Source organism: Lepidochelys kempii, chromosome 16 (assembly GCF_965140285.1).
Source record: "Lepidochelys kempii isolate rLepKem1 chromosome 16, rLepKem1.hap1, whole genome shotgun sequence".
NCBI lineage: Eukaryota > Metazoa > Chordata > Testudines > Cheloniidae > Lepidochelys > Lepidochelys kempii.
In genome coordinates, this window is record NC_136395.1 from 18,973,093 (window position 1) to 18,990,150 (window position 17,058).

Genomic DNA, 17,058 nt, shown 5'->3' on the forward strand with positions numbered 1-17,058 from the left:
ACCAGTCCATAGCCATAGTCTGCATATTCTTCTCCCCGGCCTCTTGGTCACAGGAGAGTTGCTCTCAACACCTACAGCTCCTGCTTCCTGCTGCTGGGAAAGTGTTATCAGGCATTACAGATTTCCATGATAATCCCCAGCCTCATGTAAGAAAATCTGGTTTGGTTAAATCCAAAAGCACATCCCACCATTACCAAGGTATTTCTTTATTATCTGATTAACAGGCTCAGTAGCTCCTGCTTGATTCCTCCCCCTTAATCCCAACCTCCCGCTCCCCCAAACACCCCCCCCATACACACACCCCATAGCCTTATTTGTACTGTCGCTTCAGAGTAAAGGAGAAGCATGATCCCAAGGTTTCTGGGCGCAGAGCTCACGGCAGGCGCGCTGAATCACAAGCGGCTGGCCACATGGATCCCCTGTCACCAGCGAATATCTGCAAAACAAAAACAGAGCAGCAAAACAAACCAAAAAGCCAGCTCCCCACCCCATGTACGAAGAGGGGCACACCCAATGATCCCGACCCTTCGTTATCTGATCAGAGGTAGTGAAACTTACCCAGAAAGAACTGCACATATCCCTGCAATAACACGATGCCAAGCTAACCGTGCTCATTATTCAGTTGATCTAGGTATGCACATTAATCACATGGGGGGGGGGAAGGGGAGGGGGTCGGTCCCTTGGGACTGGGCAGAAGCTGCTTTGTCTGCATGCTCCGAGTGTCCAGGAGCGTGGTGCTGAAAGCTAAGGACGCTTCGCAGAGCTGCCCAAGACATCCTCCGCCCGCTGCCTTCTCTTCCTTGGCGCCGCTCCCCCGCCCCGGCATTTCCTTCCCTGCCCCTTTAAGCAAAGCACATTGCTCGCCGGTGGGATGGTGTGTGGGGGAAAGCTCCACAGAGGAAGTTACGCAGCCCGGGATCAGGCACTGAGATAAAAGCGAGGACTGTGATTGAAAGTGATGGCAAAAGGCTTTGAGCCTCAGTATTAACTTGCGGGAGAGGCGCGAGGGCGGGGGCGGAGGGAGCTCTCCTAAAGCTCCCTGCCATCTGCCCTTGAGCTCAAGGCGGGGGACCGGCCCCGGTGTCTGGGGACCCGGCCCGGGGCGCGGATGCGAATTTGGGTTTGGGTTTCTATTTCTGGCCGGGGGGGGGGGGCGGCGGGCGGGGTAGGGCCGCGGGTGTTTGCGGTACGAAAAAGTTCAACTTCTCGTATCCCTGCTCCGGGCTTCCGAGCTCCCCCTGGAGACGGAGGGAAGGGGGTTGAAATTTCTACACCGCCCCCCCCCATTTTACCACCCCCCCCCCGCAGCCCCTTTCCTCTCCCCCCCGCCCCCCCGCCCAGCCGCCCGCTCCGCCAAGCCCTGCGACGCTGCCTTGGCAGGTTGGTCCTTACCGAGGGGTGGGGAGCAGCCTTCCCCCCCCCCCCCCAGCCAGGAGGAGAGGACGCGTGTGCATCGCCCGCCTGGCACGGAGCTCCGGCGGAACCTCCCTCGCTGCAGCGGCTCCAGGAGCGTCGAGCCCCGGTAAGGAATCCCGCGGCGTGGGGGAGGGAAGGAAATCGGAGGCGGGGAGGGCCCCCCGATATCGCTGAGCAGGGAGCTGCCCCCCTCCGCTGCGTGGGTTTGTCCAAAGCCGGCGGGCGGGTGGGAAGCCGCCGCTGAGGCTGGCCAAAGCACCCACCTCCCTGGGCAGAAGTTAGTGAGCAAGATGGGGCCACTGGCGGGCGGTGCCCTGCCCGTTTCTTTAATTTTCCTTTTAACTTGTGATCTGGATGGAAGGGATCGTTTGGGGAGGATGCTCTGTGACCAACCCATCGCTCCCACGGCGGCTTTCTCCGGGTGTTTGGGCAAGAGATTAACAGTCCAGCAGTTTCTGAAAGGTGTGAAGTTACAGGGTGGCTCACTTCAGTCTTTTCTATCAAAGTGCTCTGTCCGCCTTCCCCGTCCCCTCCCCTCCTTAACTCTGCCTTGACTGGCTGCTTTTCACATTTTAAACATGTCTATCTATCTATCTATCTATCTATCTATCTATCTATCTATCTATCTATCTATCTATCTATCTATCTATCTATCTAATAGAGCTCTGATTTGTTTGGAAAAAACAAAAGTAGCAGGAAACACACAAAACCTTAGAGTCTCCCCCCTGCAGTTCTCTTCCTGGCTTTTATGGATAAAGTGCACCTATGCAATAATTTGTTTGCCTGCATATGTTTAGGCAGATGTTAAATGATTTACTCTGCTCTGCCTATTGTAAAAAGATGATGCATAGATTTTTGTGATTAGGGGAGGCTTTGTAAAACTATAAGGACACACAAATTCCAAGTGCAATATTATCTGGACAAATATTTTTAAAAGCCTCACCTTATTGATTGCACCCAACTTTCTGCAGGAAAACTTTTATGAAATTAACCAGTATCTTGGAATTTTCAGTGCCTGCAATTTTCCCTATCTGACAGAGATGAAAGATAGAGACTAATAGCGAAGTCCCCTGGTAACAAGCTCTAATTTCCAAACAAGTTGTCTGGAGCTTTTTTCCTCCACTTTCTTTCTCTAAAGTTAGTTGTACGACCCTTGCAAAGTACACTCTAGATTATTTCTCAAGCTTTCACCCTTCTTGTGCCAAGGAAGTGCTGTTCTCTCCACTTAAACTTTTTTTAGAGTTTCAGAGTAAGTGATGCAAAGCTAGAGATCATCATATTACACTGACATCTAATTTCCTATTTTGCCTGCTTTCTAACATTAGTCCTTGAATGATCTCAAAGTCCTTATGCAAAGGGGTAAGAAAGAAAGAAAGAAAGAAAGAAAAAAAAAGCAGCATCAATTTATGTGGAACCACAAATGCATTAAGGATAGCAGCTAAATGTGAGTGAGATTTGCAATCTTTCTGTTGGGAATATGGTTCTCCTCTGAGCTTTGCAACATCATGTGCCTGCTGTATTACATGCTGGGGGTATATTTTCTAACTTTGCTCTTTAGAATGAATTAAAAAGGGGTATTATCATCCTGAAAAAGAGAGAGGGGATTAAAAAATCTCCTTGCACACAGTGTGTGTCAGTCTTTTTGATTTTTATAGTTCAAGGCGACACTTCTGGAAAGAACATTGACAACTCCATCAAGTTTACTTTCTGTACTTAATTCCAGAGCAGTGTTTTGTAACTCAAAGTGTTGTCTCGTTATTTCAATAAAGGGTTGATCCAATAAAAAAAGGAAAGAGCTAAGTCCAGATACCCAGATAAAATCTAATTTTGTGTTTTTAATACTTTGGCTATCAGTCCCTTGTGATTGCTGAGTACTCTTAAAGGAAAATAAAGAGCATTGATTCTATTTGTTCCTGTGAACTACAGTTTCTTAATTACATTGGGTGAAGATTTATTTTCCAAGGACAAAACAAAACTGATCAGGGTGAAACCTGTAGTTTCAAAAGATTTTTTTTCCGTATTTGCTTTATGCCATATTATTTCAGAGCAACACTGAATTATTTCTGCAAAACATCTGTACGGTTAAAACGTTGACACTACAACTATAACAAGGAGACAATGTGCTTGTTTGACTAATTGTAGATATATTCTCAGGCAGATTTTTATTTCCTTGGGAATATGTGATATTTGCCAAATATAACAACAAAACAACTAATAGATAGTATAAAGTCTTTCCTTCTTAAGCTTCTCCCTCCGTCAACCATTCAAGTGCAAAATGTATTATTTTTAAGGTTATGAAAATAATTTCTTAAAGATAACAGCACGGAGTGCCCGTCGACAGAAAATTACCTTACTTGGTTTGTGTATTCTACTGAAATCTCTACTTCTCTGTGATGTTGTTTACCAGTTGGTGGTGGCCAATTTGATGTAATAATTAGGCACTGACTTTTATAATAAAAAACCAGCTCTGATGTCAGCAGGGCTTATAGACACTTCTGTGTCACACCATTTTATTTTTTTTACTAAATTTACTCAATGTAAAAATAGCAGACTATTCTTTTTTGGGGAGTTTATTCAGGGTCAATGAAGCTATAACTGGCTCTCCTTTGAACAACTAGAGATGAAGCATGAAAGATTGGTTTTCTTTTCTGCATTCATTCATCTCAGTCAGAAACCCTTCAGTCTAAAAAAGGGGGCGGGGAGGGAGATGTTAACATAGATGTATGAATCCCCCTAACATGGATCAATGGATCTGTAACCTAGAGTTTCACATAGTAACCAAGGTTCATGATAAAGCAAATACTGAACACACTATGCAGGCAAAGTCATCTTTAAATTCTGGAGGGGGAAAGGGAGTTGTAGACTCAGGTGGAAAGAGAATTAGTCATTGCTCAAGTTTTTGTTCTGAAAACACACTTCACACCTCTCATTATAGAACTACTTTGGGATTAATGCTGAGAGAAGTTTGCCTTTTTTTGTTATTTTGTTTTGTGATTACTTGTGATTTTTATACTCCAGTGGCAAGAGAGGAAAAGATTACACACTTTTTTTTGTTTAATCTGAAATGAATACCGGGAGAGGTCATTGATCTTCGTGTATTAGGAAACCTTAAAGGTTATTAGTACTTTAAATTGTTTTCATTAAATGTTATTGTGCAAATAAATCCTGTCTGTGGATACTGGACTGTGTATCTGTCTGCCTAGCTACCTTATTTATTTGCTTATTTTGTAAGACTATCAATTTGTCTGTCTATCCCTCCTGTCTATGTCTACCTATTCATGGTCCATTCTCAATCTTCTAATGACCTATCATTTCTTCTTGATATAATTTAGAGATCCATTAGTGCTATTGTTTTTCAGATACTGTTAAAAATCAGATACCCTTAACTGAGGTAGCTACTGATACAAACCTTCTATACAATAGAACGCCCATAAGTATTTTAATATGGATTGTTTTTATTAAAGTTGTATGTCTCACTTACAAGCTTTTTTAAATCTCATGACTCCTAGAAAGCTCAGCCTAATTTTTGTATATTCCATGGGACAGTTGTGTTCTTGCAAACCTTGTTTCACCTTCTTCCCCTTTCTTCCAGCTAATCTGTCTTTTAATTTGTTGCAGGTGGTGCTTGCTAATGAGCTCTCCCTTTCCCCTTATAATGAACAAGAAACGAGACTGCAGGTAGTTGGATGGTTTGTAGCTGAAGCTTTGGAAACTTGTCATTATCAGCCAGAAATTGTCCTACGTGCATGCCTTTTCACCAATGCAAGAAGCAAAATAAGAAACAAACAAACAAGTCAATGGTCTTATTTTCAATAAAGTGACCATAGGACAATCGGTTTAGATGGCTTGCAAAATTTACCACCCAAATTATGTTGTCAGAAAAGTTGCCCTTTAAAAGAAGTAAAGTTTAGGACCAAAGAGTCTCCCATTTCAAGGTTACATAGATAATAATGTCATTTAAATATTTTTTAAATAAAGTTTTTTTTTTTTAAAAAATAATTATTTAAGGCACACCACAGTTTAAGGCACTTTAAAAAACTATACATTGGTAGCAGATGAAAAGGTTAAAGAAAACTTGATCTAGCCTCATCATATAGCCTCTCCAATTTTTCTCCTATCAAATTTCATCAGCGAATCAGAACTTGATAGCGCTATTGATTGAGTAGAGTCACCTCTAGATATTTTCACACTGATGTAGACGATCTTTTATGCAAAACAAATAAAACAAAACAAAAAAACCATTAAGTTAAGGAAGACTTTTGACCGCTGATCAGCAGTTCTGGAAGGGCTGTCTATAATTCTCCAGATCAAGTGACTTGCAAACTTGGCTTCTGTACTAAGAGACTTTCCTTGTCTGAACACAGCATACAGAGCTGGGCCATTGTTGTCATCTGGATCTCCTTAGGCTATATAATTTTTTAAATGAGACGTTTCCATGCTGATCCTGACAGTAACCCCTAGTCCAGTAGCTGCCTTTCTCGGGACTCTAGGCATTTCCTTTGCCCAGGGACTCTGCGCTTGGTATCAGTTGCCATGCTGCACCTGGTTGCTTTTCTGTTGCACTGTCTCCCTCTGGCCATGGGACACTATGACATTTGCAAATCCTGGGTGACCACAGATGATGGCCCATCATGGGAGTTTTATGCTTGCCAGCCCAAGGCCATGCGAATGAAGGACTATGTGACAGTGAGAGTGGATCCACCAGGAGTCACCTGTGGGGACCCCCCTGAGAGATTCTGTACTCATGTAAGTATTTGGTTTCATTTGTTTTCCTAGTTGATGTGGTAATTAATTATGCTTATGTCATCAGAGACAGAGTACTGTAGCTCTGAGACAATGGGTAATAAGGATACCCTGGATCACAGTGCCACTGTTATCTGGTAGTTAGAACAAGGAACTTGAAATCAGCTTGTCTATCTAGGTTCTTATACTGTTCTCCTCATTGTCCTTTCTGAACACCTTAGTTTTATTCCCAACTCTGCCACTGACTCACTGTGAGACCTTGGCGAAATCCCTTTAATCTCCCTAGGACCTCAGTTTCCCCATATGTGGCATGGGAAGAATACTTATCATCACACAGGGGTGGTAAGTAACTGTTTGCAAAATGATTTTGAGGCCTGTGAATGAAGTATGCAATCAGCATTATACTACATGTCTGGCTCTCAATAGCATTCATCTTTCTTAGAAGCTCCCCTGTCATATCTTTTGCTGCAACATGTAAATACCAGCAGAACAGCCTAAGAGTGGGAGATAGTGCTGTGTCACAGAACAGAATAATGAAGACAGTCCTTAGATCAAAGGAAGAATCACTGAAGCTGAAGATCAGTTGTTTTGTTATCAGTTTGGGATGGATGATGTTTTTAGGTCACTAGGGCCAGATTTTCAAAAGAGCTCAGTGCCCAATGTGCATCCATATTTTGAAAACGTCCACTTAATTAGTGCCTAAATGGGAGCAGAGCACTTCTGAAAATCTGGATCCAAAGGTCTGTGTAGTTCACTGGACTCCTATGTCAATGGCACAGAATACTAATCTCAGGAGCCATATTTTATCAGTGATGAGTAGATGTTCTGTAAGTGTGTGCTAGGGTGCTGAATAGAAAGGAAGGGTATATTTTGGTTCATAGAGGCAGATGGCTTACATGTAAGACTCCTGCATCTCAAAACAGCTTCATAGTGAGAAATCCCTATAGCCTACCCCTTTTCTTTTCTCCATCTTCAACATGAAGAGGCACCATAGCCAGACACTCACTCTTGTATTTAAAATCTTCAACCTATTTTCCCTTAAATATTAACCATTGCCTTTTATTGAGTGCACCACAAAGCTGGGCAGGACCATTTGATTTGTAATTCACAAGGATTACTTTGTTTAAAGAATTCAGAAGTCAAAACAAACAGCAAAGCAATATGGTTTAAAAGTCCTTTCCTAAACTATACAACGTTAGAACCATGATGAGTCAAAAAAAAAAAATCAAATCACATTTTTAAGGAAGATTGACAACAATCAAACTATGTACTGAAGAGGCTTCCATCCTAATGGCACTGAAAGGGGAAATTTCTTCTTTACAGATTCTAAATCACCAATTATTTGTGTTGAGGCGGGAGTATTGTCTAGTGGCTAGACCAACTGGCTGGGAGTGAGGATTCTCAGTGTCTATTCTCCACTCTACCACTGACTTATTTAAGATTAGTTAAACCACATGAACTCTGTGCCTCAGTTGCCCTATCTGTAAAATAGGCAAAATAAGCAGTTCATTTACTGCTCTTGAGAAAAATCAAGATTTATTATCCCAAGAGGAAAATATTGACCTAAAGCTAACTGATGCCAAATCTTTATGTTCATCAAAATACAAATCCAACATTTGTATTGTTACATATGTTCAGAGTGTTTTCATTAGAAACATCTAGTAATTAAGTCCACTAATTCCAAATTTGTAACAATTTTCTCTTTTAAACTAATATTCTTATAGGACCGATGAAGTTATAGGTCCACAAGAATATAGTTAACTATTGATAAGTCAGTCTAGAGGCATAGATTTCCATTTATCTGATTGGCTGCAAAGGGATTAAAAGGTGAACAACAGATTTCACTGAATTCGTCAGGATGCAGTTACTCACCAATGCACTCTGGTTAACACTCCATCAGACCTTGGTGTTGTTGACCTATCAGGAGGTCAGTTAGAAATTTACCGACCCACTACATAAATGTATTTAGCCAGTAATGAGCCAGCATCTATTACATGTAACAATAATAATTCCTGTCTTACATGGTTGTTGTGTCTTAAATAACGTACCTGAACTGCTTGGAGAACCTTGAAAGAAACGGATCTAGAAATGCAAAATATTATTACGGATTTGGTTGCACTTCCACAGCTAACTCCAGAATAAACATACCAGTCCTACTATAGATATTAACTGAGTTGTACAACAGGGATAATTTGACATCTTGTTAAAGTTTCAACTTGTAATGCAACAAAATGCACCCAAATATATTCCTTGAAGAACAAACAGAAATTAAATACTTTTGGAACAAAAGTATTTAATTGTAAGTCATTTTCTATATCATGTGACAAATTCTGCTCCCAGACCCACTTGTGCAACTGTTATTACAATTCATGGGAGTTAAGCATGTGTAGCTGAAGGTGGAGTTAGGGTCCCATGCATTTAACAGTGCAGTTAAATAAGTACCTGGGGGAGCTGTGAACCTAGGAATTGTGTAATAACTCTCCATCATAGCCCAATGGTAAAATATAATATCATGAAGGTAGAGCGTGACTCTTGAAGCCTCTTCAGGTAACGTATCTGTTCATCCTATGCATTTTGTTCCGTTTATTTTAATTTTTATTGCCTCTTTCTTAAACTCCTGGTGTTTAACATAATTAAAAATAGCAGAGATTCCATTTAGAAAAATTAACGGATCATGTTAGTTAATTAGCCTTATAAAACCCCAGCTCAAGCTGCCATTCCCCCTTCCTGGGCCATCCCCACCAAACCCCTTGCCTCTCCCAATGCTGAATAAATTCTAAAGGCGTAAAGAGGTATATGATAATGTTGCATATAACAGTAGATAGAAATGTAATAATAAAAATTAAGCAGAGTAGACAGCCAGCCCAATATTCAGTGGGTAGAACAATGTGCTGCTATGAGAGAAACCTAGGATGGAGTCTAATTCTTAGGACTTCTGCACCTTTGGCTGGAAGGCCACCATGGTAACTTTTCACAGCTTCTGTCATGGAGAATGGTATATGCTCCCTTACCCTTGAGCAGCCCCTTGTGGTCAGCAGAGAGAGAGCCAGTCTTGGAAGAGGTGGTTGGTTCAGTCACAGGGCTTGCGTGGTGACTTAGCACCTATTGACACAGAGAGGAGAAGACAATCTAAAGTGCGGGAGTGAGGACTGTGAGCAAAGAATAATGGCCCTGTGTAAAGGACCTATGAGCAAAATCCCAGGGCTCTCCATCAGTCATTGTGGCTTCTAATCCTTAGTCCCTGTATTCAAGAATTGCAGGTTTAGCAACTCCCACAAATGTTGTGTTAGATGCTGTATAGCAAAGCTAACTATGGTGTATGATTACATTCTCCACACACTTTTTCCTCTCCTGTTGAGCTGATAGTAATATATTCAATCATTTGCTCTCCTCTGTAGTTTTTAATTACCGATGCAGAGCAAGTAGACACTCCTCAGAGCATGGCTTTCTAGCAGAGTAAATTTTATGATGGCTGTTTTGATCTCTCTTCTCTCAGGTGTCTTCTGTAATGGCAGGCTGCTATGCATCTAGTTAAAATAATAATTTAATTACTAATTAAGCACTCAGTGCCGAGGTGTGTGCAGGGCACTGTACAGACAATTGAAATAAAAATAAAATTACACACAAGATTAATAATACATGATTAAGAACTTCAAAGTAGATAAAGAGGAAATGGTGATCTAAACACCTGGCATTATTAAAAATGGATGTAGGAGGGGAGTCCTGCACAGAAGCTCATGTTAAGGTGGCTATCCTGCAAGATGTTGGATGCCTTCTGTGTGGTACCCTCAACTTGTATTGAAGTCAAGGAGACACTCTGCAGCCTTCAGAATCAGGCTCTAAAACTGTAACAATTCTGAAAGAGGAGTGTTTTCAGATGGTATTTGAAAAGTGGAGTGTGATAGGCTGAGGTGGTTGTCTGGGGGATTGCAAAAACTCTACCGAGTACTGTACCGTCCCAGTTCTAAAGAAATTTCTGTTCACATCTGGCTGCTTTTTCCACTCCACAGAGCATTCCTGCTGATTATTAAAGTAAGGGGTTTTGTTTTCACAGTTCTTGAACTTTCTCCTGTTTATGTCAGTACCCTTCTGGCAGGGTCACCTGAAAAAATGAATTGTAAATTTCATGATGGCTGGAAAAGGGGTGGGGGGGGGGACAGGGAAGATGGATGGATGGATGAATAAGAACCTGAATGAATCTAAAAGTGAGACTAGAAATTAATAGGAAATAGATCTCTTAACCAAGGGTGCTTGGGGAGAAGGGTGAAATTTCAAAGACCAGCTGCAGTGTGCTGCATACAACAGCTAAAACCAGATTTCAAATGAGGGAAAGTAAGAATTGCTGCTCTATAGTAAATCTTTCTATGGGTTTGTGTGAGTGCAGTAGCATGCTTCTGCATTACCTGATACAAAGCTACTTTGTCATCAAGCTGTTTTATTGGGGGGTGAGTGGCAGAATATGTCCTTTCTAATAAAACACACTCCGGTATCCAGATATTTTGGACCAAATTCCCCACTGTGACATACAGAGTCAGCCCCTATTGAGTATGAACTGATGCCACTGAGAAGAGAATGTGACATTTGTACTTTATTTTTCCAGGTCTGCAAAAGACTAATTATTTACAATTAACACAGTTGTGTAGGTTTACAGTGCAACTTACAGACACCGAAAAGACACATTCTCTGCCCCAAACACAGGCAAATGTTAGGGTTCCCAGCTAGTTATAACAAATGCATTCTGATCAGGGTGGGAAATGCTCAGCTACAGCCCTCAGGTACTAGAGAGGTGCGGCAGCAAGCTAATGTCCAAAACTGTAATCCATATAATTAGTTGTTGATTAATGCTACAGAGAGCTGTCACTGTGCTAGAATACCTCCGTGGTGCATGCAGCCCATCTTTCCATTGTGAATTAGCCTTAGTCTGCAGAGGGGGGTGCTAATCCTCATTCACATGGTGCTCTTTGACAGAGGGCAGGGCTCTTAGCCCATATTAATGGGTCAGGGGTATTTTTTACAGTGTCAGCATTGCTTCATCTGTAAATATAGCTTGTTGATTTTGACAGGAGTCTGTGAAAAGAAAGAGCTCCACTTTATTTGTTGCACCTTCAGCTACATGTGATCTGTGTTGATTCCTGGCTAACTTCTCTGAATGGATCCTCATGTTAGGTCTTTACACCATTGGTTAATGTTGTTTCTGTAAGTTTTAAAGCCACACGAAAATGGGGCTTGTTTAAAGAATGCTCTTCCAAAGACACTCTCAGAGATGCCTTGACACAACATATCTAGGGGTCCGAACAACTGATGGTTTAACTCTTCTTGTTAGCTTGAGCCACGACTAAAATTGCCCCCGCCCGCCCCACCCCCACCCCCCAGCTCACACAATGTCCTGGCAGGAAATAAACAAGCCAACCTCACTATCTGTTTTATATTACCTACGTTACTGGAGCTGAGTCCAGAAAACTGGTAAAACTTCAAGTGTGAAACTGCGTGTGATGTCTTAGTGATCTCGGAGCATACATGAGCAATGACAAATATGTGTATCCACTTCCCCTCTTGCTTTTCATAAGTTCAAGCCTACCTTCTGTTGACTTTAAAACATCATTGGTTTGACTAGGGGACAGGGAATCAGAGCTCCTTGCAGTTCTATTTACAGCTCTTCTGCTGACTTGTTGTATGACCTTGGGAAAGACATTTCACTTCTTTATGCCAAAATTTATCAGTCCAGGCACAAAATCTAGCCTCTTACTCTAACATGAAGATGATGAAATTATGAATGATATTTTACTCACCTATCAAAAACCTAATGTAACTACTTGGCTGGGGGAGGGGTGGGCAAATACCATTTTGTGAAGATGTTTTTCCTCCCCCTTTGTAAGCTTGGAAGGACCATATTTACCAACATTGTGGTGTTAGGATGCTAAATTAATGTTTAAAATGGTTTGAGTTCCTCTGATGAAAGTGGTGGGAGAAAAGCAAGCAACAAAGCATTACTGTTTCTTTAAATCAGGAGCGAAAGGTTTTCTAATGCACCAATTCCATCCATTGATCAGTATTACTTCCAAATTTGGGAGGAAAGGCTGGGTAGGACTCAGAGTTAGTTTCCTATTCCTAATCACCTTCATCAACAGCACTGATGTTAGTGTGACATTCACTGCTGCATTTGAAATTAAGGTCGATGACTCCTTGCCTGCTGCCAGACCCCAATATGTATTAAAATTTTCCAGCTCTGGCTGCAAAAGCAACCAAAGGTTCTACTTAGGTACCATAGAATTTGAATGCTCTAATAATCTGGGGGATCTACACCACAAAGTTAGGTTGGCTTAACTACATCGCTTGCTCAGGGTTGTGAAAAATGTTATGCCACTATGCAAAATAATAAAGCCAACCTAAGCCTCAGCATAGACACTGGTAGGTTGACGGAAGAATTCTTCCATCATCCTAGCTACCGTCTCTCAGAGACGTGGAAGATGGAAGAACCCCTTTCGTTGGTGTAGTAAGTGTCTACCCTACAGAGCTACAGCTGTAGTATTTCTAGTGTAGACATATTGTACAAAAAGAGCCTGAGGTCTACACAGCAGCTGAGAGGCATGATTCCCAGTGCAGGTAGACATACACCTGCTAGCTCTGCTTGAGCTAGAGCTTAGAAATAGCAATTTGGCCCCCGCAGCATGGGCAGCAGCTTGGGTTAGCCACACAAGTACAATCCCAACTAACCTGCTGGGTGCAAACGTGGGCAGCTAGCTCAAACCATCACCTGCGCTGCTGCAGTCACACTTCTGTTTTTTAAACACACTAGCTCAAGCAGATCTAGTGCGTGTCTGTCGGCCTCCCAGCTGCTGTGTAGATGTACTCTAAGGGGGAGTGCATCTCCAGCCTTAAATTAGAAGTTACTGTGTAGACTGAGTTTCCCACACAAGCTTTAGCTAAATCAGTTCAATGATCTATTTAAATGCATGAAGCAGGATTCATCTTGTGATGAGAATAATGTCCCACTATACAATCAACTCTTCTCAAAATGTTGATGGAAAAACATGGTGATACAAAATTAGGCTGCCAAATGGATTTAAATGATACAGTGAACTTTCGGCTAACCCCTCTGTGAAGGATAGGGGAAAGGGAATGAGCCATTTTTACCACTGCGGAAAAGTCCTATAGAATTTAATAGTGTTCTATGGAAATTACTCCAAAGACGTGTATAGGAGGCATTGTGGTCCAGTGGAAAGAACACGCTTAGTGCTTATGTTCTTTCCGAAGGTAGGCTGCAGCAAATGCGTGTTACTGTTGGGCACTTCAGGTAAAATTCATGGAGTTCATATTAAGGGGAAAGTATTGGGGAGAACTCAGTAGATTTTTAAAAGTAAAAGCAAGAGTTTATTTCTTTGTCAGTGATATGGAGTTTCCTTTAAGTGGAACAAACACAGACCCAGGGCACAGGATAATGCATGGAACTAGAGAACTTTTTTCTGTTACTGGTATTATTATTTATAGATTGCTGTGTATGGCACTTTACAGATAATGAATACATGACAGGTTTCTGCTCTGATGAATTTCTAATCTAAATTACGTTTATCTAGATTAGGAACTCTTCTGTTTTAATACCAGCTCTGCAACTGGCTCATTTGGCCTGGTCTTGGTCAAGTTTCTTAGTCATTTTGAATCAGAAAACTGGAGTATTTCATATAGAAAATATTGAAACAGTATTTTGACAATTTAGAAACTTTTTACAAAAACATTTCAAGTCAAGAAATGTGTTAGCACCCAATCCTTTCCTGCAAAAAGGATAGGTTTCAACACATTGGCATTTTCTGAGAAAAAACATTGCCAGAAAATTCCCAGCCGGATCTGACGGAGAAAAAACATTGCCAGAAAATTCCCAGCCGGATCTGACGGAGAAAAAACATTGCCAGAAAATTCCCAGCCGGATCTGACGGAGAACTGCTGGTTTCCTCCATGCTGTCTCTTGTCTGAGCAGACAGATGCAATTGATTGTTTGAGAGAGAAGGAGCAACCACCCTAGTCATGTCTGACCACCACAAAAAGATGCAGATCTTATGCCAACAAATTTAAGGCGATGGGGTCTCTTAGGTTAATGAATTCATTTTCTGACCTAGTTTGTGAGCTCACTCATGCGTATACAACAGCAACTCAGCAATGCTCAAGTAAAAGAGCCCAAATTTCAGACTTGTCAAACTTATTATGCACGTGGGGTTTTCAGTGACCTCGTTAGCAGGAGTTCTTTAGAGAGCATCATTCTATACCTCCTTTCAAATTAGTGTCTTTCCCTAAATATGCGGCGACCCACAGGCTTTATGCAGTTCAGATTCATTAGTGAAGATGTCCCTTGTTTATATTCAAACAGTTCAACCTGGTACACATTTTCCTGCGCTGGAAAATGTCAAAAAGCCCCTGCTTCTCATGCATCCACATGGACTGTCCATTGCAATACATAAACTCCAGTCAGGTCAAGGAAGTTGAAAGGTGGGGGAGGATGGGGAGCACTGTGGCTGCAGAATCCTGGCCAAGAACCACTGCAAGTAATAATATTTAACACTTATAGCGTTTTCTATCCAAGAAACGCAAAGCACTGAACAGTCAGTATTATAATCCCCATTTTAATGAAGGGGAAACCAAGGCAGAGTTTTTTTCAAGTGACTTGCTCAAGGAGAAGAGTAGCATTGCCATGACGATACTCATGTTGGCTTGAAGATATTTAGTGAGGCACCAATGTCTAATGGACTGAGATGAGGAAAGGAAACCAGGAGCCCTTTAGTTCTAATCCTGATCAGTCTGTGATCTTGGGCAAGTCCTTTAGATTCTCTGTGAGTTTCCCCATTTGTAAAATGGGGGCATTGATACTTCCTGCCTTCACAGTGTAGCTGTGATGCTTAATAAATTAAGGTTTACAAAGTACTTCAAGATCCTCTATAGAGGTATTAGTATTAAAGGATTGTTATAACCACTGTATGGAAGATGAACATTTTTTCTTGCTCACTGGCACGTTCGCACACATTCTCTCGTTACGGGATCATCTCCTCCTATCCCTTGAGACATTGTTTAGCACACTGATGGGCATTTGTTTATATACTTAGCATGATATTTTTTACCATTCACATGGCTCTGCCAGAAAAGAAAGTATCTGATGTTTAGGGAAAGGAATAATAGGATTTAAAGTGGCAGAGAGGGTCATAGGGTACCGTGGATCCATTTCCAGCATGATCATCTGCAGATATGAAGTTCTTTCAGAGTGTGGGGCAGAGAAAGTGCTGCTATCTTGTGACTTCATCTGGTATCTGTAGCATTCATAGGTCCTGCTGGACTGAACCACAGGGAGGTAGCATTTTGCAGGTTGGAAGACCAACCCCAAAAAGTGGCAGACAATGTTAGCCTATTGATAAAGATCACTCTCATACAGACAGTAACCTGTGGTTACTCCACAGCATTCTGCACACATGCATCTACCCAGTTATTTCTGTGCCTACACACAGACAGCTTTGGGGTGGGTGGGGAGTGAATTTGTTTTTCCACAGGATACCCCTAGCTCCAGTGGAACTCAACTTTATTCTCTAACTTTTCCTGAGCAGGTTCCAGACTCAGTTCAGAGGTAGAGAGATGAGGGAAGGTGGGAGACAGAACTAAGTATGGAGAGTGCATTCAGGTATATGTAGCTGTGCAGACTCTGTGGGCCAGATTGATCACATGTTGTGCTCTCACCTATACCTGTGCAAAATTGGTCTAAACCACAACCGTTCTGTTTGTTTTTATGCACAATTTGAACTCACTTTACACCGGTGTGAATTGCTATACACAAGGCAAAGTTTATGAAGAATCAGGCCCCATGTGTAGCACACTGGTGCATAAGACAGTGATATGTCAGTGTATGCTTGCATGGGAATGGTGGATGTGCATCTGGATTAATCCAGGAGCTGAGGGTTGAGGGGTGTTGCATGAGAGAGAAGTGGGTGTGTATGTACATTTTAATGGAAAACAATTATGCACGTTTCCAAGTGCACACCTACAAATTCCTTTTAAACGCAAACTAGAAAAGAATCTTCCGTTGCCAGTGCTAAACACATTTAAGGAAGTGGGAAAGCTCCCTCACACCGCGTGGGTACTTAATAGCTTTGTGTCCCTGTACACTTGCAGAAGGGTGTGACGCTGCGCTCTCTATGGAGAGACAGAAAAGTCACTTTCTTAGAGCATTCGTCAGCCACTTTGGTACTGCCTAATGTACCATGTAAAGTACATGTACCAGGTAAAGCCCACATCATCTTACATGTTACCATTTGTACTAGACATGTCCTTTTTGGAATGCTCATGTTCCAGAGGAATAGCCAGCCAGTGCTTCAGAGAATGCCCCTGCATTCTAATCCCTGCACAGGGGTTGGACTGAAAAGGACAATTAAATGGTTAAAGAAAGACAGGTGTATTGAACTGGTTAGAGTGTGCACCTCTGCCCTCTAATGGACAGACTCAGACCTGCTCCATTGTGTCAATGGCCCTGTACTGCTAGCAACTAATGAAAACTCAAAATGATAGTAATTTGGGGAAGGAGGATCTCTCTTCTGTCCCCTGTTGTTGTTGTTAAGTTACTGTGATCCTGGTAAAAAGAAAAGGAGGACTTGTGGCACCTTAGAGACTAACCAATTTATTTGAACATGAGCTTTCGTGAGCTACAGCTCTGTCTAGAGCTTAGCAGATAATTGATTTTTCGGTTCAGTAGCTGAACCAAAAATAGTTTAATTTCAATCCAAAACTGATTTAAAAAAAACTAAATGGTTGGTCTAGAAAATTTTGAAACAAACAGTTTGACTTTCAAAAAAAAATTCCATCACCATTATTTTAGAGGAAATAATTGGACTATTCATGAATAGTTTTGGTCGCCCAAAACAATTTTTTGGT

At 41.7% G+C, this 17,058-nt stretch overlaps 1 protein-coding gene across 3 annotated transcripts in view; it reads left to right on the forward strand.

Moving 5' to 3' along the window:
- The first annotated feature begins 845 nt into the window (after positions 1 to 845).
- NTNG2 (netrin G2) overlaps positions 846 to 17,058 on the forward strand; it is a 72,599-nt gene continuing 56,386 nt past the window's right edge. The window contains exons 1-3 of one of the 3 annotated variants that reach the window (XM_073313846.2): positions 846 to 1,522; positions 2,742 to 2,860; positions 5,035 to 6,162. In XM_073313846.2, coding sequence (XP_073169947.1) covers positions 5,950 to 6,162 — 213 coding nt within the window. In that variant the 5' untranslated portion in view covers positions 846 to 1,522; positions 2,742 to 2,860; positions 5,035 to 5,949. Of the gene's footprint in view, positions 1,523 to 2,741; positions 2,861 to 5,034; positions 6,163 to 17,058 lie in introns of those variants that run through there. The other 2 variants (XM_073313845.2, XM_073313847.2) reach the window with 2 other exon arrangements.